The following is a 27,122-nucleotide window of genomic DNA, read 5'->3' as shown; positions in this document are numbered from 1 at the left end:
TGATCATCTTGAAACTTCGTATGTAGGCGATTTGTGGGGTCCAGCATATTTCCCACATACATTTAAAAAGCCATAAAAGCTATATTTTGTCTGTTCCCGCGATAAAAAACATATTTCCGGTTAAAAGCAATATTTTAAAGCAATTTTCAATAGATATTCTGCAAAGTAAGCAAATCGTATTGTATAAATTTTTCCTAATTAATGTTTCTTTTCCAATTGGAGGAGGATGCTGAATGTGTGAAGAAAGCTAAAAGTATTCTTCAGAATCCCCTCCTGCAGAGACAGCTCATCTCAATAGAACACAACTACGGTGAGATCCCACAAATAATAGAGGAACTGAGAGTCAGTCTATACAACTAACCACAGCCATTTCAAAGGTAGAAAACTTCATATCGCACAAATGGACTGGCCATGTAGGCGAAACAATCAACAAGAAGATGGAAGCTGTTCTGTGGCGAAATTATGGGTGGAAGCCCCTGCGAGCAGTGGCTTAAGGTTAGTCTAAAGGGATGAAATAGTGTCGTCAGAAAGAAGTACAATTTTACGTTCGCAGGGGGCATAGCTTTCAGTTTTTACGAAATTTACAAATATAGATGGCAGTGTTGTCGAACCCAATTTGGAAGGTTGAGTTAGAAGTTTACCTCCCCCTCTTTATTTTTTTTTCCTCGCGAAGGATGGGGCAGAGGGTGTGGGATGTCGTTTGTCTGCGACCTTCGTAGGAATTTTCTTTTTTGATACTTCCATCCCTCTAAGTAACCTGACACCACTGACCACTGTCTAGTAAGCTTGTACGGAAGAGGAGTTTGAAGCTAATCGTTCCATTTCTGGTAAAGAACGCTGAATAGCGAAAATGCGGATTGCTGAGAACACTTTTATTTCGGTATTTGCAATATATTGCTTGTCTTTTTTCACGTGATACTGGACTTGCAATGAAATACATTTGCTCAGCACAGATTTAATCAAAGATTTCACAAATGACAACTCAAATTGAACGCAAGAACCCCCAGTGGCGTATACACAACGTTATAAAGGGGAGTTCAGGCACACAAGTTCATATCGTATACCATTGATCTGTACAATGTATTAACGGGTAAAGTACAAAAATTTGAATTCTTTATCCGTCATAGGAGTTTTGAAATGCGTTACTCCTTTAAACCTTCATGTACTATCGGTGTGGAGTCATAACGCTATTTAGCGATGAAGACAATATAAATTTTCCGGAAAATTTTCATCACTGATTCCACATTTCAATACAATTATGGAAAAAACACAAAGAATTTCATTTCTCACATTAGTGATCCCACAGATTTGAGAACGTTGTTTATCAAGTGAATTCCCTTTTTTTAAATGATTTTTAGTCTTGAAACTTACTGTATTTTCAATTGAAATTTCGTTCACTAGGAAACAATCATGTATCTTTAGAATAAATTACTTATTGCATTATTTTTCTGAATCTTTTTCTTGTCAGTAATAATTCTAATTAGTATATTTTTAATAGCATGTGAAATTTCAAATTAGCATTACAAGGGGGTCCGCAGATCACTTCCCGAATGAACAGGGAGTCCGCGTTATCAGAAAGTTTAAGATTCTGGGCTAGTGCATAGATCAACATGAAAGATCGATCCTCACAGTGTATTCCCTTACTCAACATAATCTCACGTCCAGGAAATATAAGGGAAACGAGACCCGTACTTTTTATTTTTTTTTTTCGGATGAAGAAAACAGGTATAGTGAGATTTCTTGCTAAGTTTATTGTTATATATAAAAACTATACTCTTACATGTTAGAGAGTACAGTGAAACCTGTCAATTTGGCCACCACTCTAAGTTGGCCACCTGCTTATCTTGGCCTAGTTCGTCTTGAACCTGCATTTTCCATAAGACATTCGTTACTTACTACTCTATAAGTTGGCCACCTGTCTATCTTGGAAGTTGGCCACACTGAAGCAACGTTTATCCTATGATGATAATGATAAATTTACCTGCGTATCTTGGCCACGAAAAATACCGTTTTGTTATTTTTCTTAACTCTTTCGTATTCCCATATGAGAGGCAGATGTTCTGTATTTGTGACTGGACACAAAGAAGCATAGATTCGCACGATTTGTTCTTGGAGGTAAATGGCCAGAACGCTGCCCTCATAAAGGGGTGGTGAAGGAAGGTGTGAATAAGAAAAAGCACGTACAGGAATTCATGAAATGGTTGTACGTGTTTGTTTACCCTGTCTGTTTTGGTAAAACCATTAGCTATATCAACTCCTCTCATCAGTGGGGAGCTTTAGTAATTCGGGAAAATTCTCAAGGTTAAAACTATCCATCTCAATTGTCAACTATTGGTACCTGTCGGCTTGTCAAAAGATAGCGGAGTTTTTTAGATATGAATTCCCTCAAGATTTTCTCAAAACATCTTTTGCTCCGAGGGAAACACTTCTAGCTCATTAACAAGAGGTAGTTAACTACAAGATTAGAATGTGCATATCTGCCAAAAAGTATAAAACAAATACGTCTAGAATAAACCACCATTCAGTAACAACTGAAAATAAGTCATATAAATTACATATGAATTTCTCAATTTACAACTTAGCTTTTCTTGTTTTCAATCTGAATAACTCAGTGTGTTATAATATCAATTTCAATAAACTGCGTATATACGCTTCTATTTCATGGTTGTTTGTGTTATTGTGTTTCAATCCGAATAATCCAATGTACCAGACTAGTTTTCAGGAAGAGAAAGGTATGCACATATATTAAACATACTATAGTAATATTTTCTAGTACTGTGTATTCTTATGATTACTCTATATACATTATTTATAAGTAGCTGTCGTGCCACTGCTTATTAAAACTTTACAATCAAGTAATACTAGAAATCCTATTCTAAAAATACACAAATCACACTTATTTTCTGTAAGTTGGCCACCTGTCTAAGTTGGCCACTTTTCGATGGAACCGATGATGGCCAACATAGACAGGTTTCACTGTATATTTTTATATATGAACTCCCTTCCTATGCATTATGAGATGCAGAAAAAGATGAAAGGTGTAAATTCGATTTTTTTTGTTTGTTTATTAAGAAAGCATGTAACGTAAATACATGCAATGAAGCAATAGCGGTGGGCGTCAGTGTTGTTTTTATGGAGAAAAGAGCTGTTACAATGTATCCATTTTTTTCAAAGTAGTAATTTAGATACTATATGTCTAAGCTATGTAAACACAAAATAGTCTATAAGCTATTGCTTATATGCTTAGCATAAGCGTCTTCGGCGCAGGAGACTCGAATTTGATTCCCGGTGGGAGCTCATATGGTTTGGATTCCACTTAAGCCGTAGATTAACGCCCCCTTAAAAAAAAAAAAACTATGAGAAACCTCTTCCAAAATATGTACCTACATCCGCCACTGCGAGTAACTTTTGACTCAAGCATCAGTTTACATCATACGATTCACCTAGTTGCGTAAAATGGAGTAATTTTTCATTTTACTTGCAATTTTGAATATATGTATGCACAGAATGATAATGCTGTTGCACGACTGTGTAAAAGTAAATGCATCAAAAACAATATATCGGTATTTTGATATGTGTATGGAGCCTCTCCCTTTTTAAATTTCGATTCAAAACCAAAATCAATCCTTTGTTATTGATAGCTTTGAAAAAAAATAGTTCGTTTCGAAACAATTCAATATATATTTACAAAATTAATTTGGCCAACTTCACACTGATCCCTCTTTTAGACTTGCAAACTATGCTGTGCATGAGGGGCGCTGTCGGTCTCTTGACAAGTATCAGAGCAAAAACAGCAAGAGATATTGTGATGCGAATTTTTGCAATCGATTCAGAATACTAAGGATAGTTGCCATCTCCTCCGTTAACTCTCTATTCAAACCGGAAGTGGTTAAAATTAGACACTTCCCGTTTCAACGTTTATCGCCATAGAACGAAAACTGTAACATACCGGTATATAGAAAAGCGGTATTTTGAAAACTATTTATCGTTTTAAGAGTAAGTTCCACTTGCTTCGTTAACTCTCTTTTAGTACTGGGAGTGATTCAAATTAGCTATCTCCGGTTTAGGTTTCAACTTTTTCACCATAGAACGAAAATGGTAACAGATAGCAAGAGACAGTTTTTACAAACAATTCAGCGTCTCAAGACAATATAATATGACTATCCACAACACTACCAAAGCAAGAAGTGGTTCAAATTTACTATCATTTCCGGTTTCATTGTTTAAGACCATTAACTTATGTCGGTAATAGATAGCCAAAAGCTTTTTTTTTTTTTTTTTTTTTTTTTTTTTTTTTTTTTTTTTTGTAAACGATTGAGCGTCTCAAGACGACATGTTATGACTATCCACAAACTCTACAGAAACCGAAATTGACTAAAATATACTATTACTTCTGGTTTCAGTACTGTCCGGCGAAAACTGTAAATGCTATCAAGATGTGGTTTTTAGCAATTGATTCAGTGTCCCAAAAATAGGTTTGATTTTCTTCCTTAGGCCTCTATTCAATCCGAAAGTGGTTGGAATAAACGATTTTTAGTTTCAACCTTTATCGACATAGAATAAAAACGATAAGTGACAGCGACTAATGGCTTTTTGATATAAATTCAGCGTCCGAGTAACAGGTTCTATCTTTGATCTTATTACTCTATTGCAACAAGTACTTACAGATGCACTACTTCATGTTTGAGTATTCAATTCACATAGTTTGGAAGTCTTAGTTCCACACTGTGAAACGATATTCACTTATTTTCAAAATTTCGATTCAAGGCCCAAGCATATCTTTATATATATATATATATATTAGAGACCGGGCCGGGCTTGGGCGGGCCGACTCTGCTATTTCTTTGGGCCGGGCCGGGCTTGGGCGGGCCGACACTGTTATTTCTTTGGGCCGGGCCGGGCTTGGGCTGGCCGACACTGATTTCCCTTCAAGTCGGTCCGGGCTGGGGCCGATCAACTGCAATTCTTTAATAATTATTGACTTTCGTTAAACGATAATTGGAATAGAGCCAAACGCTGAAGAAGTGTGCCCGTGAAAAATGTTACAAAGAATGCAATAGCAATTTACAGTTTGTGTTGCTTAGCGGCTCCACTTTCACTATAGAGGATTGCAGGCATTATGCGGTAAATTGAGCTCTGACCTTGACCTTCACTGAACTCAAAATATAACAAGAAGGGGTGGGAATGTTTTGCCAGTCGCTAAACAATATTGTCATCTTCACTTTATGCTAAAAATCAATTAAGTTAGAGTTTTGTTACAGGGAATGGAATTTTTGTTCTCTCGATGACAGGCAAAGTTCTAGGAGGCAATGGTACTATTCGGGAGGCAAGCGTCAGGTTGTGAACCAGAGTTTAGAAAATGTTTGAGGGTGAGGTCAAATTTAGTACTAAATTTTGAGAAAGATTGGGGCTCGAGCTAAGTTTTTTTTAAAAATTTATCGGGCCGGGGTCGGGCCAAAAACTTAAAATTTATCGGGCCCGGGCCGGGCTTGGGCCAAGAATTTTAAAAAACTTATCGGGCCGGGCCGGGCTCGGGCCGAAAATCTTCAAAACTTTTCGGGCCCGGGCTGGGCCGGGCCTAGGTACGTTCGGGCTGGATTGGGCTCGGGTCGAAAAATTCGGCCCGTGCAGGTCTCTAATATATATATATATATATATATATATATATATATATATATATATATATATATATATATATATATATATATATATATATATATATAAAATGTGTGTGTGTCTGTATAAAGTATCTATATACATATGTATTATGTAAAAATTTATTTTTATATTTTTCAAACAAACGATGGCTTTAGATTTTGAATTCGCCGAGTCGAGACGGCATTTTCTTCATATGAGTAGAGACAGACTTAAATTTCGACTTGTGTTGTGCGCGTTCCTAGTTTTGAATCAAATTTTTGAAAATTGAGGATAGGGTGAAGTATGAGCTTTATTTTTTAAATATTTCGTTTTTGTTGGTGAAATAAATTATTTCTTCAAAAGAACCAATCACAAATAGAATACAAATGATTGATTTTGGCTTTGAATCGAAATTTATTAGGGGACAATTTCACACATGTGCATCTGACGTATTTCTAATTGTTTTGAGTGCTTTAACATATTTTAATGTGTTATAAAATTTGCTAGGGATGCGCACGAGACAAGATTTTTGGCTGTTTCGTTTCGAAAATGTGCTGTAAAAGTGATGTCTCGACTCGAATTTTGTCAGGAAAATTCTGTCTCGACTCGTCTCGTGCGCATCCCTAAAATTTGCACTGCCTATTGATTTTTGCCAGTCATCAACCGTTGCCAAACTACTTCTGTTAACTATCGAAAGTTAGTTTCGACAATGCTGTATAACAGCGTTTCCCAACCTTTTTCAACTTGCGGCACACTACGGGTCTAACTTGAATTCTCGCGGCACACTCATAGGTATTATTATTATTATTATTATTATTATTTGTAAATAGAAAATACCGTCGTATTTGGTTTCTTTGATTACTGATCTCCTTCTCACAAAGAATAAAGCTCGATCACTGGTTTTCCTCCATCGTAAATCATTATACTTACTTTTCATTCAAATTAAAAAATAGAAAACAATTCCAATGAAATATAGAACTCAGTCTTTTAAAAAATACACTTTCTTTTTCGAAGAATGTATCCAACCTGTCACAAGGAAGATCACTAAATTACGAACGAACAAACAAATCTCTTGTACTTTTAAACAGAATTGCGGTAATTTGTATGTGTTTGCTTTGTCGAAAGGATATAATGAGATTTTAAAATTTCAAGTTACGAAATAATCTGTAACAATAAAGAAACAATAATGGTCATAACAGTGATAATTAATACTTTTTTCAACATTAAAAATGAACAGATAAGTAACACAGTGTGAAACTTATAATTTATTAACATGGTTAACATACGTCACAATTTTAAATATTAATAAAATTCTGTTTTCGAAATACAATCTATGTAGTAATAATGTATGTAAAATAATATATTACAATTACAGTATTTTTTCATTGTAGAGGTTCATAATAATGTGAAATTTAAATACACATATTTCCTGTCTTGTAATTAGGTTCCTATATAATTAATAATTTTGTTTTCATTTTCTCGCGGCACACCAGCGGCCCATTCGCGGCACACCAGTGTGCCGCGGCACACCAGTTGGGAAACGCTGCTGTATAATATGGCTAGTTTCTACTATGCTGTTGTATAATCGTTATTCCAAAATGATGAATCAACTTACTTGAAGCAGCATATGATATGAAGAAGTGTCATAATTTTAGTAACGTCGGGAACATATAACGCACTCTAATTTTTCAGAATTGAAATGGTAACAAAATGTTCGGCTTCTATTACGGCCAATACGAGCCGTAATATCATAATGCGAGCTTGAGTTGTATATGATGAAAAAGCACAGATCAGGTAGAGAACGTCACTTGTTTTCTATATTTAATAACAAAGGTAATTATTGACAGCACACAAATTTGATTATCGCGGGTTCAGAAACCACAATAATTCTGTGGTAGAAATTCTACTTTGAAGACCAAGCCAAATAACGAGTTTGATACTAGACAGTGTATTTAAACATCGTTTGTTTGGAGAATGCGAGAACGAGTCTATATGAGACGTGTGGCTACATGCTTATCTGCATCCTAACTAGTGCTGTGCGATATTTCGATATATTGATCCATCCATAAGATATTTTCGAATATCTAAACATCAATACCGAAATATTTACGAATCAATGTTTTCGGTATTTGATATTTTCAATATTCATTTTTTTTGGGGGGGGGTATTTCAATATCTTTCCATATTTCTGTTTTTCGTTTTTCTTATAACATGTTTGATGTTGCCATATAGATAGTCTACCACTGATGGAATAGGTCACGAATTTCGTGTAACATGACTCGGAAGAGAGACTGCAATCAGATCCAGAAAGACCCATGACTGAGAAACCACGACCAATCATCCGCAGTGACCCGATGATTCGATAGAACCCAGAGATGGAAAGTCATATACATGAGAAGTGTGTGTGAGGCTACTAACGCAGTTCTAACAAACCTGATTCTCTCCTCTCTCATCGCCTTTCCACTAAATATAATTTTATTTTACGCTTGCTTGCTTCCTTGTGTCAAGCGTTACACTGAAAGATAACTACAACGCTTATAAGGGTACCAACATTCAAAATCGCAAAGAAAAGATAAGTTACATGTTTGTCTTATGAGAGATCGTTAATGTTTAATCGACCTGTAAAGCTTCTTGTTTAGAACATAAAAAATACCGCTGAGGTTAATCAGTTTTTGTTAATTCTTTTTTGTTATAGGCTATAATCAAAAACCGCATGCTTGAAGACGAATAAACATGAAATTATATTTGAAATATTCAAAACATGGTATCTTGATTAAGAAATGTCACATCAAGTATCGGGCAAATTAATGTTCTAACTCAAGCAGTGAACATCATTAATGAAGTATAAATAAAATTTTTGCAGTAATTCTGCAGAGCTATTTCGGTTGCTCCTCAGTCACCAGGTGTATCTGAGTTTCCGGATATGATTTGGTGTCCGGGTTCGTTCAGTCACCGAATCAGACCGAGTCTGATAAGCGAACCCGGACCCGGATGACTCAGACAAAAGTCGAGACCCAAGTGGCCCATGTCCCATTCCATCACTGTTATATGCATAATCGAATAGTCCAATTTCTCAGTAATGCTTTAATTCAACAACACTTTTGGTTGCTTTCTGGATAATTTTTACTTTCCAGTAACGATAAGAGAAGAAAACATGGTGACTGTAATGGAAGTGAATGATCATGATAGAATTGGCGGAATGAGAATGTTTTTGGAAATGGAAAAGCCCCGAGAAAACTGCGGCTACAGTGTTTTCCACCACAAATTTGCGTTGGCGGGATCAAACCAGGGATGTCTGACACTAGAGGTGAGGGCTCTACCAGTGACCCATCGTATCGTCCTCCAAGCGACAAAGATTGATTGAAATTGGAAGTGATTACTTATCTTATTAAAATCTTATATCTCAGTCTCTAAGCGTCTATATAGTTGGGAAAGTGAACAGATTCTTATACGAACAATACTCGAACAAAGAAAGGGCTTGGAAATTCAAAAGTGGAGAAGAGTAAAACATTTATTTTAGTTTGTCTTTTGATAGTAAATGCACAAATTTGACATGTGTCCTCAAACGAGCACATACAACGCACAAAGGGACTACGATAAAAAGAGACGATTAAAAAAAATTGATGAGGCTAAGTACACTTCGAGAAATAAATGCATTTCATTCATTGTCAATTGCGAGTAATCTTGGGAAGATTAATAAATTAACTGATGATGCTTTTGAATACAAATAATCGTGTTTGAGGAAATTTCAGAAATATAATTAATAACTTTTTTAAATTAAAGATAACAAGCAAGTGTAAACAATCCTTGGTTTAGTTTTATTTATTTATTTAGTTAAATATGTTTACATAATTTCATAAGATCAGTATAGCGGTGTAAAGACAAAATAACTCGAAGGTTTTTTGCTATCAGAGGTGAGCGGTTTATCCAATCTAATCCAGTCCATTTACATAAGTTTTATGGATGCAGTAATAAGACATTGAAACAATATTGTTTCCCCTCAACAACACGCGGTGAGTTGTCATAGCATGTAGCTGCATTTGCTCGCTTGAAAACCGTATTCATTGTATTTATCAAATTTGAAACCAAAATTTTCTAATCGCAGTTTCAGTTACATAATTATTCTAAATTGTTCATAAATGTTCCTGAGAAACCTTTGAGTGATTGGTATTTGTTTCCACATATAATGTGTAACAGAAAGGTGCGTGTGAATGTATAGTTATATTGTGTGTGTGTGTGTGTGTGTTTGGTGTTTAGAGAGAAACTCACAAGACGGTCGTGTCCAGTGTCTTCAGAAGGATGTCCCTCCCCTCAAGGACAGTGAAACGAATTGGAGGGAGAAACGAAATTGGACACTTGGAAAGAAAACAGATGTGAAAGAACGAGGGGGAAAACTGTGGGTTCGGTTAAACTGAACATGTCCATTATTATAATACCCAGAATAACCAAAACATTTTGCATAAATTAAGTTGGTTCACAACAATGGTTGGTTTACAAACTTACAACAATGGAAAGAATAAATTGTAGTAAAATTTTTCATATAAAAATTCATAGATCACTTGGTCCTGTACTAAATGACGGAATTTCAGAGACCTAGAACAAGCGATGACGCGAGAGGTATCTAATTCCTCTACAACAATTAAAAGCTTACAACAATGGAAAGAACAAAATATCGAAAAATGATTACGTTATGAATCATACACTACATTATGGTATACCAAATGCCGAAATTTCAGAATCTTAGAATAAATGAGAACGGGAAAAGCATTGGATTCCTTCAACAATCAAAAGCTTACAACAATGGAAAGAACAAAATGCTGTAAAATTTTCGCCTTGAGTTTCATATATTACTTCATTTTGTACTCAGTGACAGAATTTCATCGTCCTTGTGCAAACGATAACGGGAAAGGGATCAGATTTCTCCACAACAATTAAAAGGTTACAACAATGGGAACGGAAATACATAATACAATTTTCGCCTTCATATTCATACATTACTACATTCTTTGCTAAATGCTAGAATTTCAAAGTCTTAGAACAAGCAGTAACGCGAGAAGCATTGGATTACTCTCCAACAATTAAAAGCTTACAACAATGGAAAGAACAAAATTACGAAAAAATTTCAACTTGTGATTCATACATTAGGTCACGCTATACTAAATGCCAGAATTTCAGTGTCCTAGAACAAATGATAACGGGAGAAGTATAGGATTTCTCTGCAACAATTACAAGCTTGCAACAATGGAAAGAACAAAATTTCGAAAAATTGTCACCTTGGAACCTATAGACTACATCATGCTGTACTAAATACCAAAATTCCAGAGTCCTAGAACAAATGGTAAGGGGAGAGGCATTGAATTCCTCTGCAACAATTAGTTGAACTCAACAATGAACGAGTCAACAATTCGAAAATCTGCACGGAACAATTGCTGCGTATAGTCATTATCTTCAAACAGACTGACAGTGAAGAACATAGTTCAGTATTTGTAAAAGTTATTAGTCATTTTTGTGAATATTAATTAACATTGAAAAGATAGGGCGATAGCAACGCCATCTCTTATCACAGAAACAAACTTTTTGTGGCTTTAGACCATCCTTAAACACCAGCAGGATCCAACACTCTAGAAACACTTCCAGATAATTGGACACATTTGGACGTGCTCTCGTGCAAATTTGTACCAGTGACATCAGCAGACGTTGAGCGTTCCTTTTCAAAGTTGAAGTATTTACTCAACGACAGGAGATTGTGTCTGTCAACAGCCAACATTGAACACTATTTGATTACAATGTTCAATAAAGAATGATATTTATTTACAGAATGGCCATTTGTAGTTTTTAATATGTAAGTATTGGAATGCAATGGAAAAATAAAAGCTGTACATAAAAGCCATATTTTTAATAAAAGATATATATAAAAGACATGTTTTTAATTTTTAAAAGCCATTTTGCTATGCCATATTTCAAGAAAATAAGAGCTATATTTTGACGGGCTCTGATTATAACAAGAAACGTTTTACTTGCTGCTTATTGTCTTTCCATAAGGCAAACCTGGATCGCTTATAAGAAAGTAAATAGATGATTCATGGACTTAAGAGACTTATTTAAAACAACGGATGTCTGATTTTTTTTTTTCGGAAATTCAGACGCATTAGAATTAGGTATTCCACTACACACACAGAACCACAGACGCGTTAGTTGACACAAAAAAATGCATAACTTTTGTGACTCCAGCAAAACGTTTAGATGCATAATTTTTAAGGATGCAACTAAATGCATAATGAAAACTGTGTTAATTGATGCACTTGTGTGCATAAAATTTATTATGCAGATAAACGTTTTGCTGAAATCACAAAATGTTATGCATTTTTTTGCCTCTTACTGAAGCATTTACATGCATTAATTGAAACAATGGTTGGTATCGCTGGTTGCATATTCCCTAAATATACAGGATTTCCAAGGGTGTGAAAACGATTAAATAAATTTAGAACACTACTAAAAATATGTAATCGAGGCTTTTTGGGTAATGCAGGACAGAATACAGATATTCCATATTACATGAGAGCCTCTACGGCCATTTTGGAAGTAGTCATACTGAATTTGAGTTAATTAAGTGAAATATAGACTTTACGATACACTACTATTTTTGAAATAAAGTGTGATTTTTAAAGACATTAACAAGATTGTTTTCTATAATCTTTGTTAACGAAATTTTGATCACATAGGTCTAGATACAAAAACTTGTCATTGTAAATTTATGATCATAATTTTGTTCAGGATGCAAACAAGCAGAGAGGAAACTACCATAATATCGTTACGAAATCACACCTTATTTCAACAATAGTATCGGATCGTAAAGTTCCCATTTCACTGAATTAATTAAAATCCAGTATGATACCTTCCAAAATGGTCGCAGAGGCTCTCATGTAAAGTGGAATATTTTCACTCTGTCATGCATCACACTAATAAACCTCGATTTCATAGTTTTGGTAGTGTTGTAAATTTATTCCATCGTTTTCACACCCTTGACAACCCTGTATATCAGATGTGCAATATACAATTTAGGCCACTCAATTTATGAGATCCATCTAAACTATGTCACAACCATTATGAGAAAATAGTTACAGAAATAAGGCCTTCAAATAGTATATCTTACAAGTCAAAAAAGGAAAAGAACTCAATTTATTATACCTAGGTACATAGCTTTTTTTTACAGGTTGCTCTACAAGAGCAGTTTTGCCATTTTCACTAAAGCTAAAATCCCAAATTATCTTTGGTGAAATAAAAGAACATGGGTCAATGTTAGAAAAATCGTACCGATAGCAAATCTAGCGATGGGAAACACAAAACTTTACAGTTAAAAAAAAAAAAAAAAAAAAAAAAAAAAGTGGAAACTACCAACTCAGATAATAAATCAAACTTTGGTATGTCTATGTTCTCTGAATCTTTCTATTGCTTTTTTATAATATATTTTAATATACTAATTTATGCCCGTTTGGTCTTTTTCCGTTTCGCCTTATGCCCTCAAAACATTTTGCCATACAACCGATAAGGATGTTATCTTAAGGCGGAAGGGGAATTCCCGTTTGGCCTTTTCCTGCTTGACCTTATAACATACAAGGGAATTTTCACTCTGTTTCTGTAACAAAGAGGGATTTATCTTATTCTCAACTGCAACGTCTCTTCTATTTCAGACAAATTAAACTCAAATATCTTAGAATATAAATTTTATTATCACACCCGAAATAGCATATCAAGTTTCTATGTGGATATAATATGAAACAGCATCAGTATATGAAATTACATCAATTTCACTGTTCTTAAGTCTATCTTTTAGGCGGTGAATCGTCAAACCGTCTCTACCTTAGCTTTCTAAGTGTGTTTTCTGATAACCACTTGAAGAAGTACTCGCAATCTTTCATTTTCACGTTGCCTGTCTTTCATTAATTCAATGAAAGAATGTATGTCTAAGTGATCCCTTGATGCCTTTCTTCGTAATTTGACGTGCCACTGTCTTGCATTGTTAGTCATTTGTTCTTGATCGTTTTCAAAGTGATTCCACAAGTCACTGCAAATAGGTAATAATACATCATTAGCACATTAAAAATTCAAAGGATTGCAGGAGAATCTACGTTGGAAAGTCAATGGCAAAATTTTGGGTGAACCTAATTTATTTCTTTTGCAAAGCAAAAGAATGTGTTCTTTTGATAATTTACAAATCAGTGAATGTAGAATCTTCAATACATGCACGTCGCAAGAAAATCTATATTACACTTTACATTAGGTGTTAATGGAAAAAATGCTATACTGTAAAGTGCTCGGGATAGCTTAATTAATGATTTAATAATAAAAAACAATCATTAATTTTTTGCACTAAACGCCATCTATTTATGTAGGAAAGAAAACATACTTACAGAGAAAATAACGTGTCACCATCATCCAGCCAAGTGTCTATAAGATAATCATGGAACTCCTCCTTCATAGAACGTCAGGCGCATCTTCTTGCAAATGTACAAACACTACATCTAAATGGGAAGTTGGTACCAGAGGCTGTGCTGCTGCATGTCGAATCCATCTTTTTACTTCAGTGTTCTCTTTGTACAATTGAGAAAGTTCTAACTGCTGAACCTTCCTCCAAACAGACTGAGAGTAGTGGAAGGAACATCCTGTGATTTTAACCAGGAAATACTTTATTTATAGCATTAATTGCTACTTTCTTAAGATCAATAGAAACTTCTTTCAATTTGAAACGCAGTCCAAATTTCTCAGCTTCTTCCATGATTATCTCCAGTAATCTTACATGTGTCTCTTGCTTTTTACTGGGCAATATGCAGAAGAGGAGAACAAATACCTGGCCGAAATATTTTCCGTGCAGGATGTACATTTGGGAGAAAAAGAGAGGTACAGTCTTAAGTGTCCCTCCACTACAATCCTGTCGCACTGACACATAATTTTCAAAGTTCCAAAAGTGCCGAAAACCTGTTGAAGATAGAAAGACTAGAATAAACAACACAGACATTCTAAAGAAAATGCTTTAATATTAATATTCTTACTCCTATTACTATTGTCATAACAGATTTTCACGATTTCAAAAAAAAAGAAAGAAAGAAAAGAAAAAAGAAAAGAAAAAGAAAAAAAGAAACAAGAAGAACGTAAGAAATGATAAACTATTTTCTTGATTACTAAAATATAACTTCAAGAATTCTACTGGTGTCATCGCCTTCATCCCCCAATAAAAGTTTTTGCCGTCCTTCGTTTCGCTCCACGATCCTTCCACATTCAATTTATTCAATTTTTGCGATAGTGGTGCCCGGTTCATGCTCGTACGTTATATAGAGAGTGTTTAACGGCACCAAAAATAGGGACAGCAGATGCAGTTTCACCACACTAATTTCCCTTAGCAATCTTCTTCCTGGAGAGAAGAAAATAAATTCATTTTAAACATCAACAGCAAAAAAAAAAAAAAAAAAAAGTCGTACTTTCCCTCTAGAAAGTAAAGACAGACGGAATATTGCTTAACTACGACCGGTTAATTGTGTTACACTATAAATTAAAAAAATGGACTATGTATTTGTGTGCTAGCTAGGATGCCATTTAAGAAAAGTTCCACATCTAAAGTTCTAAAATAACTTTTGGAAAAGTTGCACGAGTAAATATTAGAAACATGCAGAGAAGCTTCAGTGTCAAAATTACTTATACCTTATTACAACTATTATATATACTTACCTATATGTCTTAGTAATTGTTGATGTTCGTTCTTCCGCCGCTCTCTTCTTCATACGTGAGGTACAAATACAAGGCTACATGAGCAATTTTTTAAACAGTGACGCAGATAACACAAAATTCTGAATACTTGCTTTGATTATACGCTATTCTGTTCGTTCAAACGTAAATACTACTAGCATTACAAATGTTTTCCAAAATGACACTAAATTTCCCTATCATAACTTGAAAATCCCCTTCACTGGTGTAAGGCGAAATGGAAAGGGCAAAGGGGAATTCCTGTTTCGCCTTACAATCAAATTAGCATATACTATCTTAGCATCATAGCCTGAAGTAATGAAAACAGGCACAAGGCGAAACGGGAAAAGGCCAAACGGGAAGACATCCAAAGTTTCATTTTAAAATCATCTGAAAGAATTGTTCACTTACATTTCCCTGTTTTTAATTATTAAAGATATATTTTGCAAACGGACAAATACGTGGACGTTTCGAATTAGGTACAAAAATATGAAAACTGTTCTTGTGATGTATAATTACAATATTCTAAAAAAGTTATATTTCTGGGATAAAAGTCTGTAGGTCTATAGTAATTTACCATGTTAAATTCAAATCTGAAATCAGAATTTCGCTATCAGGTTTACTTTCTCAGTAATATAGGATGTTACGTAAGTACACGACGCATGTTCTTAAAAAAAAAAAAAAAAAAAAAACTGAAAATGGAACAGAAACTAAGACGTTACTGGTTTAGCCTGTAGCATGTTTTCTAGTACGTGTGTCTCTTGTCTCTACTGACACATTATCAGTAGCTTTCTGACATGCTGAGTTATGTTTCTTTCATTTCTCATTCATGAAACTACGAATTTTAATTAAAAATGAAGTAACAGTCAGTTTAAATCTCATAATCAAATTGAATTCATTGGAAGAACATAACACTAGTGGAAAATCCTGTTAATCTCTGAAAAGTTAACCTGATAATGATACCAGAAATTACATTTGAAATTTCCTTTCCTTATTATACGCTGTGTTAAAACGGCACCATTCACATTTCCCTATCATGTCCCTGAAACGGAAAGTTTGAGGGGAAAAATAATGCTTTTGGTAGAAAAAATCCCTTTTTTCTATTTTGGGTCCCTCCGGAACACCCTGTGTTAATACACAGATCTCAAAATAAACCGAAAAATACTAAATGGTGTACGAAACGTGTGTACAAAATTTCAAGCTTCTATCTTGAATAGTAAGGATAGGAGAAACAAATTACCAATCAGCTAAGAACATCCCCACAGTGGCCCAGATGACTCAAAAAGATTCGGATGTAATATAAAAATTTTCTGAGACATCCTAGGGTCATGTTTTACACTTCATTCTCATCAGAATAGAACAGTCTTTCAAACGGTACCATTCATATGTTTCCGTCATGTATCTGAGTCGGGAAAAATTGCAAAAAATGGGATTTTTGTTAAAATATCCCTTTTTTAGCATTTCTGGACCTCTCCCCCCCTGTGTTAACACACAGATCTCAAAATCAACTGAAAAATGTTAAGGGCATAGTGAATATGTCTACAAAATTTCAAGCTTCTATTTAGAACAGTAAGGTAAATATATATATATATATATATATATATATATATATATATATATATATATATATATATATATATATATTAACACATGTGCTAAGAATATCCCCACAATACCCCAAATTCCCGCAAAAACGGGAAATTTTCTAAGACATCCCTATTTACCCTAGGATCATGGTTTGTACCTCATTTTTTTCAGAATGGAAAGTACTTTCTAACGTTACCAATCACATGTCTTCATCATGTATCTGAGGCGGGAAAATCTCGATAAAGAGATTTATTAAAATATCCCTTTTTAAAACCTTTTTACCCGTTTGAACACAACTTGGGGCACCGCAGAGATCTGAAATATATCTGTAGAATACTAAGGAGTACACTGAATGTATGTGCAAAATATCGATCTTCTAGGTGCAAAAGTAAGCCCGCCAAAAAATAATATGCCCACAGTACCATAAATTCCCGTTTAAAACAAGATCTCAGGTAAAAATTTCCTGAGACATCCTTATTTACATTAGCATTATGGTTCGTACCTCATTCTCTTCAGAATAGAACAGCCTTTGAAACGTTTTCCATTCGCATGTCTCCGTCGAGTATCTGAGCGGGAAAATCGAGAAAAGGGGAATTTTTGTTATAGGTGCAAAAGTAAGTAACTCAAAAAATAGTAAAAATAGGCCTAACAAAAAATTCTTTAGTTTTAAGTTATGACGTATCACACCCTATGTTTCGACCCAGAAAGGCGTAAAACCATACGTAACGTGTTCTAGAACGCTTCCACTCTAGAAAAAAAAGCTTTATTAGTACTTTTAAAATCGAATAATGAAAATACAACCCTAACGTATAAACATATACGATATATGTAAGGGTTAATGCCGTGCTACTGTTTTTAACCTTCAATTTATTTCCTGCTCAATAGTAGGCATACCCGTGTTTTGTCAATATTTACTCAATATCGTAAAACCATACGTAACGTGTTCTAGAACGCTTCCACTCTAGAAAAAAAGCTTTATTAGTACTTTTAAAATCGAATAATGAAAATACAACCTTAACGTATAAACATATACGATATATGTAAGGGTTAATGCCGTGCTAGTGTTTTTAACCTTCAATTTATTTCCTGCTCAATAGTAGGCATACCCGTGTTTTGTCAATATTTACTCAATATCACGAAATCGGGGCTTTTGGCCCGATACTCTAACCAAAACATCACAATTACGTGACCATGTGTGACTTTTAGTAGATACTCAACTATTGATATGTGCAGGACAAGGGCGCCGTTTTCTGTGTAACTTTGGAGGGCCCTATGAAAGATATGCATTAGTAGAAAGGAGAAATGAACGACCATGTACTGTAGAAATAGGAGAACCTGCTTCAACTTAGCAATTTGGCCCCCCTCGTTAGAGGACCATTTCAACTTTGGGGGTCCCAGACCACTAAACCCCCCAGGATCGGCGCCCTTGGTGCAGGAGTAACAACTTATGCGAGTTAAATGAAGTTTTTCTAAATAATCAACCTTCACCTAATAAGAATATTAAGTATTATTATTATTATTATTATTATTATTATTATTATTATTATTATTATTATTATTATTATTATTAATACTACTACTACTACTACTACTACTACTACTACTACTACTAATAATAATAATAATAATAATAATAATAATAATAATAATAATAATAATAATAATAATAATAATAACAGCGGTTCGGAGTTCACGCATGCATCGGATATATTTAATGAGAATCAAGCAGCCACTAGCATGAGTCACTTCAACATACAGTATGTACTGTAGTTAACCTAAATATTTCTTCACTCCTTTGTGGATTTTTGTAGGAAACGAGTTCCTTCTGAGAATCCCTTATGGCTTTGTCTCTATTCTTGTTGCTATTTTTGTTTTGCTAACGGTACTTTTCTTAATAACTACATACTTGCACTACCTAACACAATAATATCGTATTTTAATATACACTTACCTCCGTTTTTCTAAGCAGACTCCAGCACTAGACAAAAGAACACATACAATAACAAGTCAGAATTCGCTCCACAACAACACGAAAACCAGTCGAGCATGCGCAGTAAGTGCTGGAGACTAGCTTCAAACAAAACACGACAGGTGACGCTCAAATCAAGAAGAAATGCATCAGTACCGATGCAAAGATCTGCATCAATTGAGTAATCTTAAACCACAATGCATTTATATGTCTCAAATGACCCATTTTCTATTTTCGATCGTTCTCTAGGGTTGAAAATGCTGCGCATCAGTGACAAAAACGAAATTTATACATATTAACGCGCCATTTGATGCACGTAAATGTTTCAAATTTCCTATGATGCACTTGTAGTTCTGTGTGCAGGGGTGGTCCCCAACCTTCTTTACCTTCTGTCCCCTATTATGAGCCTTGCATACTTCATGCTCCCTCTTTTCCATGACAAGGTCATAATGTCAAGGTCTGTTAAATTTGCTAAAGCAAATTGAAAATAGTCATTACGAATGGTAGATACTTTCTCCATAAACTTATTTCTATCAGTAGCTTGTGCCCTCTTGGTCTCTTTTCATGCCTCCAAGGTTGGGAATCACTACACTACAATGTTTTCAAGATCAAAGATGGTAATATATATGCAAGTAAATGGTCTTCAAAGTGAAGATCTAAATATACCATGAATTGTATGAAGAAGCTCTCGTTTCGTTTCACCCTTATATTTTATCATACAGTATACAGATAAAAATAATATTACTGTATAAACTTTAAGAAAAAAATTACTTCATTTCTAGGCGATAAAATAATTGCTTATCTAGCGAATGCATTAGACAAAATATATAAATAATGATGTTACAACACCACAAGAATAGTTAAATTGTAATAAAATGATATTAAATACTTGAACATATTATTTTATATATTTCAAAGACTTTCAAGAGAAATTATGTTTCCTACACATCGACCATTTAGTCTAGCAGCTTAATCTCAAAACCATTGAATATATTACGAATTCTAGAATATTAGTAGCGTTTTCAAAGACGAGACATATACTAATCGATGGGTCTTATTAAGCTGAACAAAATATGACTAAGTGTAAATCCTCATGCGTAGTTTTAGAGAAAATGCAGAAAAACAATTTTTAAACCTAACAAGTTTGTTCCGTTTCCCAATGTGAAACAACGTTAGACTTCCAAACTATGTGAATTCAATACTTAAACTTGAAGTAATACGTCTATAGCTATTGGTTGCAATAGATTAATAAGAACAGAGATAAAATCTCTTTCTAAGGCACTGAATACATATTAAAAAGCCATTACTCGCTATGTCGTACTGTTTTTGTTCTATGGCTATACAGATTGAAACTGGAAATCGTTCATTTGAAAAATTTCCAATTTGAGTAGATGGTTAAGGAAAGAGACAGAGTCTATTCAAGGAGCACTGAATCGATTGCAGAAAACTCTATTTCGATACCTCTTACCGTTTTCGTTCTGTGAAAATGAATATTGAAACGTGAAGTAAAATTAAATTTGAATCACTTCCAGTTTTGGTAGTTTTCGAGATAGTCTTGGTTCGTTGCCTCGAGACGCTAAATCGTTTGCAGAAAAAAACTAGCTTCTCACTATCTATTATCGTTTTCGTTTTATCGTGATAAACGTTGAAACCGGAAATGACTAATTTGAACCACTTTTGGGTTGAATAGAGAGTTAACGAAGAACATGGAACCTATCCTTGAGACGTTCAACCGGCTTGAAGAAAAAACTGCTTCTCGATATGTTTTATCGTTTTTGCTCTGATATCTCTCGAGACAAAACCATTCTATAAGACTTTCGATACTTTTACATAGCTAAATTTGGAAGTCTAAAAAATGCTCTGTACAAGAACGTATGTCATTTTTTAAAAAGTGAAATTGATAGTCAAATCCTCATTAAGAGGTCTCATCACTGCGAAATTAAAATACCGCTAATTTTACAGTAATTATATGATACTTCAAATAGATAAAAGATAATCGAAAAGTGGAACAATACCTAACTAGACAATATTATTTTGCGTGAGATACCGTTATCATCAGAGCCCGGATGTTGTTGACCTAAAATTTTCTAAAATGTGACCTATAAAATGACACTAAAATTCCTGTAAAATGACCCTAAAAATCACAAAAAATGACCTTAAAACTTGAGTTTTCTTAAACGTTTATTTCGTTAAACATTGACATTTTTTTAATATCCATTGGAATTTTGTTAACATTTCTCACTCATATACAAAAAGTATTGTTTCACTTAGTTGCAGTCCATTGATCATTTATTTCTATTGATCAGTCCATTGTACGGCATTCTAAGTATTGAAAGCATCAATTCACTCCTGAGTTGAAAGTAGGAAGCACTCGTAAACAATAAAAGTTCGCAAGTGTAGACTACATGAAGATAATAGATAGAAACCTGTTTAAAATCCTTGTACGCCTTCTAATCCATTTTTAATTATTCACGTGATCACATCCTTTGTGGTCAACAACCGAAAACTGTTTGGCCACCTACTAACCCCCACCTTTCGTTAACCAGCTACAGCTTAGTTCTTATTAGCTTGTTAAGAATGCAGTTTCTCAACCCCAATAGTCAGGAAGGAAGAAAAGAGATTTATCAACTTCGACTTTTCCACATTTGTAAACTGTGTTCATTTAAAGATTTCCCTATGTAGAAGAAAAAGAATAAAAAGACCATAAGTGACTTAAAAGTTACCTTAAAATATTAAAAAATGACCTGAAATTTCAAAATGGCAAAAAGTGACCAAAAGTTGACCCTAAAAAGCTATATTTTTAGAACCTAGAGTTGATAGATAACGTTTTTATTTGAACTTGCCTTGTCCTATGCGCAACAGGAAAAAGTTGACTAGTCAACAAGATCCGGGCCCTGGTTATCATGATTCATTTATCTGCTTTTGATTTCCAGCCATTTAGAAAATTGGCATTTATTTTCGCGTTTCGCGTATTTTAATTTCGCAGTGATAGGGACTCTTAAGCTCTTTTCGTTCAAAGTGGTAAATGGAATATTCGATAAGGAAGAATGTTTGCAATAGATAGTAATACTAGGAAAACTAATTTACAAACTCGACAAATGTTCTATTCTGAAAAATGAAATCCAATTGTACATCAAAACTCACCACTAGTAAGAATTGCAGAAGAGACCACAATATCTTAACTAGAGATGGTAAAATAATAATAATAATAATAATAATAATAATAATAATAATAATAATAATAATAATAATAATAATAATAATAATAATAATAAAGATTTCTCGATGCCACATATGTTTCTATTTCAATTAAAAATATATATATTTAGATAAATAGTTCTACAAACTTAAAACCTTACAGATTATGTATCTTGTTTCTTGTCTATTCTAACACCTACTGAGTCTGCATATTGAAAACATAGAGCTATACTTCAATTATATATGTAGACCTATGTATATGCACATGTATATGAATGCACGATAGGCTATATATGTATATACGTGCCTATATACCTATTCAAGTATGTCTGTATATAAATACATGTGAGTGTGTGAATGTGAACATATAAATTTTGCTGCATTCCCCTTTATTGATTGATTGTATTATAATTCTTTCTCTTACTCTTTTCATTTATGTAATAAGTATTGATATTTATTTCAAGTATTGCAATACCTATTGTAAAAGGAGCAACAGCTCTGTTATAGATGAATGAAAAAATAAAATAATATATAATTTTCTTATAGGGCTTTCAGACACCTCATGATATAGCAATCTCTCCAGATGGTTCGACGCTCTATGTGGCAGAGATAGGGCCCAACAGAGTGTGGAAGTTCAATATGGAGACAAAGGACGATCTTGAGTTGCCAAACATGGAGAACAATAGAGCCGATCAACAGAAGGGAGAAGAGAAAAGTGAAGAAGACTAAATGACGTCACGGGATAAATCGACTAAGAAAGATAGCAGAAAGATTTATTTTCAGAAGAGAAAAATCAGAGAACATAATTTTTTATCCTTAAAGAAAAAGACGTTGAAAAACTGCGTTATGTGATTTTTAGAAAAGAAATCTTCTAATGTTGTGTGTTAAATATATAAAATAATACACTCTAAGTTTCAGGTGACCGTTTCTTGATTTCTGTTTTCAAAACAATGGCAATATATTTTTTGTGGATTTACCTATGAGATTCATTCTTGAATGATTGATACCCTTCGGCTTTGATACATGTATTCGATTTATCAGTTTGTTTGTTCACACCTCAGTATTGCACCAGCATCAATCATACTATACAAATAATTCTGAAAATTAATCTCAAGTTGCACTCAAAAAGAATGAATTTCTATCTATAGCTGTAAATAATGTGATAGAATGCGATATGCTGATTTCATTCATCGAACATCTTTGTCATTGGCTTTAGCCGAGATACTTTTCTCTTCGATTGGCAGTTTTAATTATAGTATATGATTGTTGTGCGATTATAGTGACGAATTGACAAGACCTAAATTGGATTGTGTCACTTCGTATCGATCGGTTTTTGTTTTCCTTTGAAAATGTTTTGTAAGAGTCCAATTATAAATAAAATAGTCTTATTAAATAAAGCAGAAATATAGAAAGATAGGATAACGAACCTTTCTGTTCTTACCTCAAAGCAAGCCATTACTTTGGCTCAGTATTTCCCTCTTCATTCGGACAATATCGTAATTCTATCTTCAATTAAAACTAGAAATCAACAATTCCACTAATGGCCAAAAAAAAAAAAAAAAAGTGTAGTTTCAACTTCAAATTCGACTCTAGCACCTCGTATAACCCTCAAGAGATATACTGAGTAATATTACTTGACATTTCTGTCATATAGATTAAGATTTTGGACGCAAAGAAATGCAAAACAGAAGCAAAATAATGGGAGAAAATAATTCAATAAAAATGTATTTTCTTTCGTAGTAATATTGAATTATATAAGATATAATTCAAATTTCAGAGATAATTTTACTTCATTTAGCACGTGGAGCTCTCTACAATCTAACAAGTATGATGCTCTATTATACTGTGAAGTATGTTTTGTAGTTAACGTAAAGGTAACTGTATAATAATTACTGAGTTCAGTCGAGGTCTTACGAAATTATTAAACACAAATTACAACACTCGTTGTTCATTGCTCAACCATTTTATTTTCAAAATCTCAAGTGGTATTGTTTCTTCTACTCCCATTTTATTTATTTATTTAAGTGAAAACAGAAATGTAAGATTCGGTTTCCTATGCACACAGTCGTGTGAATACTTCTCTCCTACTGATAACACTCTTAAAAATTGTATAAGAAAGAATGGTGCTACATATTTATATGAGGTAATGTATAGTACAAGTGTTAATCTATAAATGACGTTCATTGTTTCTTCTGCCTTAAGGTTTAATCACTAAACTGGATTTTTTTTTTTTTTTTTTTTTTTTTTTTTTTACAAAAATCTTTTGTTATTTAAATACAGTATACCTCGAATTATCGAAACTTCAGTCATTCGGATCAACAAATATCCGAATCTGTCACTTTAAAGAAAAAAAGTATTGAAATATGAATTGTGAAAACAGTTTCTTTGACCTTGCTTCAACCAACGTTAAAATTTACATTCAATTCGCCAAAATTGCTAACTTTCAACAAAACAGGCATGTTCTTGCGCCCTTACTGGAGTCGGAGGGAAGTCCTCGTTCCAGTTGCATATAGTATTTAGATTTCTAGGCGTTTCGGTATCTATTGCCATTTAGCCCGTCACGTATGACATCCCTCGACGAGCACACTATCCGATGAAAGGGAAGGAAGAAAGGATTGGAGAAAGAAGGAAGCAGCCTACGACCTTTATGTTAGGTACCATTCGGCATTTGCCTGGTATGAATGAGGAAGACCTCATTCAGGATGACTGGCCTGAAAGAGCTTTTCACACGTTTTCGGCCTGGTGCTCCCACTGGGAATCGAACCCGGGACCCCCAGTTACATACAATATTCGTGATTGTCATCTCAGTTGAATCAAAACTACAAAAGTATAACAAACTTCCTAAATTGAGAATTTAATATTACTGTTCATTTTATTATTATTATTATTTAAATTTAACAGCATAGTCAAACAGACTCTAAAAGACCACAGTCACGAGATTTTGTATATAGTAACAAAATGTAAGCAACGCTTAAACCAACAGATTAAATAAATCTCAATATCATTGTAGACTTTTACAAACAATGATTCGTCGACGCAAAAGCATGTCTAATGAAATATAATTTATGTGAAGAATTCTTCGTAACCTTGTGCGAAGCAAATCTTCCATGCCTGAATTTCATTTATTTATTTATTTATTTATTATTTTCCATATTCATGAGTGCAAATTCTAAAACTTGGTGAATTTTCATGTAAAACTACAATTCAGAAGTATTAACGCAGTTCATAATGTATAAACTAAAATGAAACTACCATATAATGAATACTATATCAAATTAACAATAATGCACAAATTGTGTGTGTGTTTGCTTCTTCTTTTTTTTTGTTTTTTAATGTTTAAATATATATATATTATTTATTATAGTCTTATGGCAATAGTTGTTGCTAACCAGGGAATGTACAGAAACAAAAATGTAAATCATATCATCTACCTAAGTATATGCAATTAACTCATAATTGTTGTGTAATTTAATTGTTTTGTGGTGTATAAAGTGAAAAATAAATTACCTATTTCTGTAATGTATTTTATATTTTCACCTAACCATATGCAGTTTTTAAATGAATTACTCTAGATGCATAATGACCACAGTAAAGGCAGTCAAGCCAGTGCAGAGGGTGAAACTTGAGTGCATTAACTTTGTGTTTCAGTTACAACGTAGAAGACGCCTTTATCTATCACAAGCTTGAGCGAACATGTGGTACTAGGCTTTGTTGCATTGCTCACAGTACAGAACTTTGGCTCGACTGTCCTGTCCTCTGATCAATGTAAGGCCTACCTCACAGTATTTTTTAAAATCATTTTGGGATTTTAAAGGTAAAATTTTTAGACTTTCACTCAAGCAGCTACTGCATCATCATTATTTATCCCAGGGGTTTGGTTTGTACTTCATTCTCCTCAGAATAAAGCAATCTTCCTAATTGTACCATTCGCATGTCCATATCATATACCTGAAAAGGGGAATTCGAGGAAAATGGAGATTTTCTGAAAAATTCCTTTTTCAAAAGTTTAGGCCTCTGTGGACCGTCCGGGGGAGGAGGGAGAAAAAGGAGTAAAGAAGCGATAATATGTGTGTACTCTTATGGTCATGTCGTCGACATATATAGAAAAAACATATGTGTTCTTGAATTCCATAAAACCTTTTAGACAGCATTTGCCAGAGAACAAAATAGGTCTTTTGCGTTGTACTCTTGAAGGTCAAACGGATGACGTTATGACCTCCACCAAATTGGCGGGCTCCTTCTCAAACCACATGTGACCTGTTGCGCAATGCATGTACGAATGAATAATAAAAAAATTCCAGCAGTAATAGATGTTAAATGAGCATTTTAAAACAATACTTACGTATGGTATATATTAGGGATGGCCATTTCCGGAAAAAGAGTTTTCCGGTTTCCGGAAATCACATTTTCCGTTTTCCGTTGTTCCGGAAAATTTTCCGTCTTCCGATTTTCCGGAAAATTTTCCGTTTCCGTTTTTTCCGGAAAATTTTCCGTCTTCTGTTTTCCGGAAAATTTTCCGTTTTCCGGAAAATTTTCCGTTTCCGTTTTTCCGGAAAATTTTCCGTTTTCCGTTTTTCCGGAAAATTTTCCGTTTTCCGATTTTCCGAAAAATTTTCCGTTTCCGTTTTTCCGGAAAATTTTCCGTTTTCGTTTATCCGGAAAATTTTCCGTCTTCCGTTTTCCGGAAAATTTTCCGTTTTCGTTTTTCCGGAAAATTTTCCGTCTTTCCTTTCTAATTATCCAGTTTCGGGAAGAATTATATTTCGTTTTCCCTGAAAATGTGGTCATCCCTAGTCTGTAGGAAGTTTAACCTTTTAAAGAGTTCTGGTATATTTATATACAATGGCGTACTATCGTCTTTGACCGCTTATTTAGGTTCTATAACAGGTATTTAAGCCGGGATTTTTTAAATTATTATTTTTCAAGTCAAGGATAGACCAAAGAACACCGCAGATGCGTTTTGGAACCGGATGGTCAACTTGGCGGCGCCAAG

General features: G+C 34.0%; 1 protein-coding gene across 1 annotated transcript in view; it reads left to right on the top strand.

Annotated features, from left to right (window-relative positions):
• Positions 1 to 25,640, top strand: part of Pal2 (Peptidyl-alpha-hydroxyglycine-alpha-amidating lyase 2) — a 63,508-nt gene extending 37,868 nt beyond the window's left edge. The window contains exon 7 of the mRNA XM_081745769.1: positions 22,676 to 25,640. Within this exon, the coding sequence (XP_081601895.1) occupies positions 22,676 to 22,858 (183 nt within the window). The 3' untranslated portion in view covers positions 22,859 to 25,640. The remainder of the gene's footprint in view (positions 1 to 22,675) is intronic.
• The last annotated feature ends 1,482 nt before the right edge of the window (positions 25,641 to 27,122 follow it).

Source organism: Thermobia domestica, chromosome 2 (genome assembly GCF_964235325.1).
Source record: "Thermobia domestica chromosome 2, izTheDome1.hap1.1, whole genome shotgun sequence".
Classification (NCBI taxonomy): domain Eukaryota; kingdom Metazoa; phylum Arthropoda; class Insecta; order Zygentoma; family Lepismatidae; genus Thermobia; species Thermobia domestica.
This window is presented reverse-complemented; position numbering and strand designations above follow the sequence as displayed.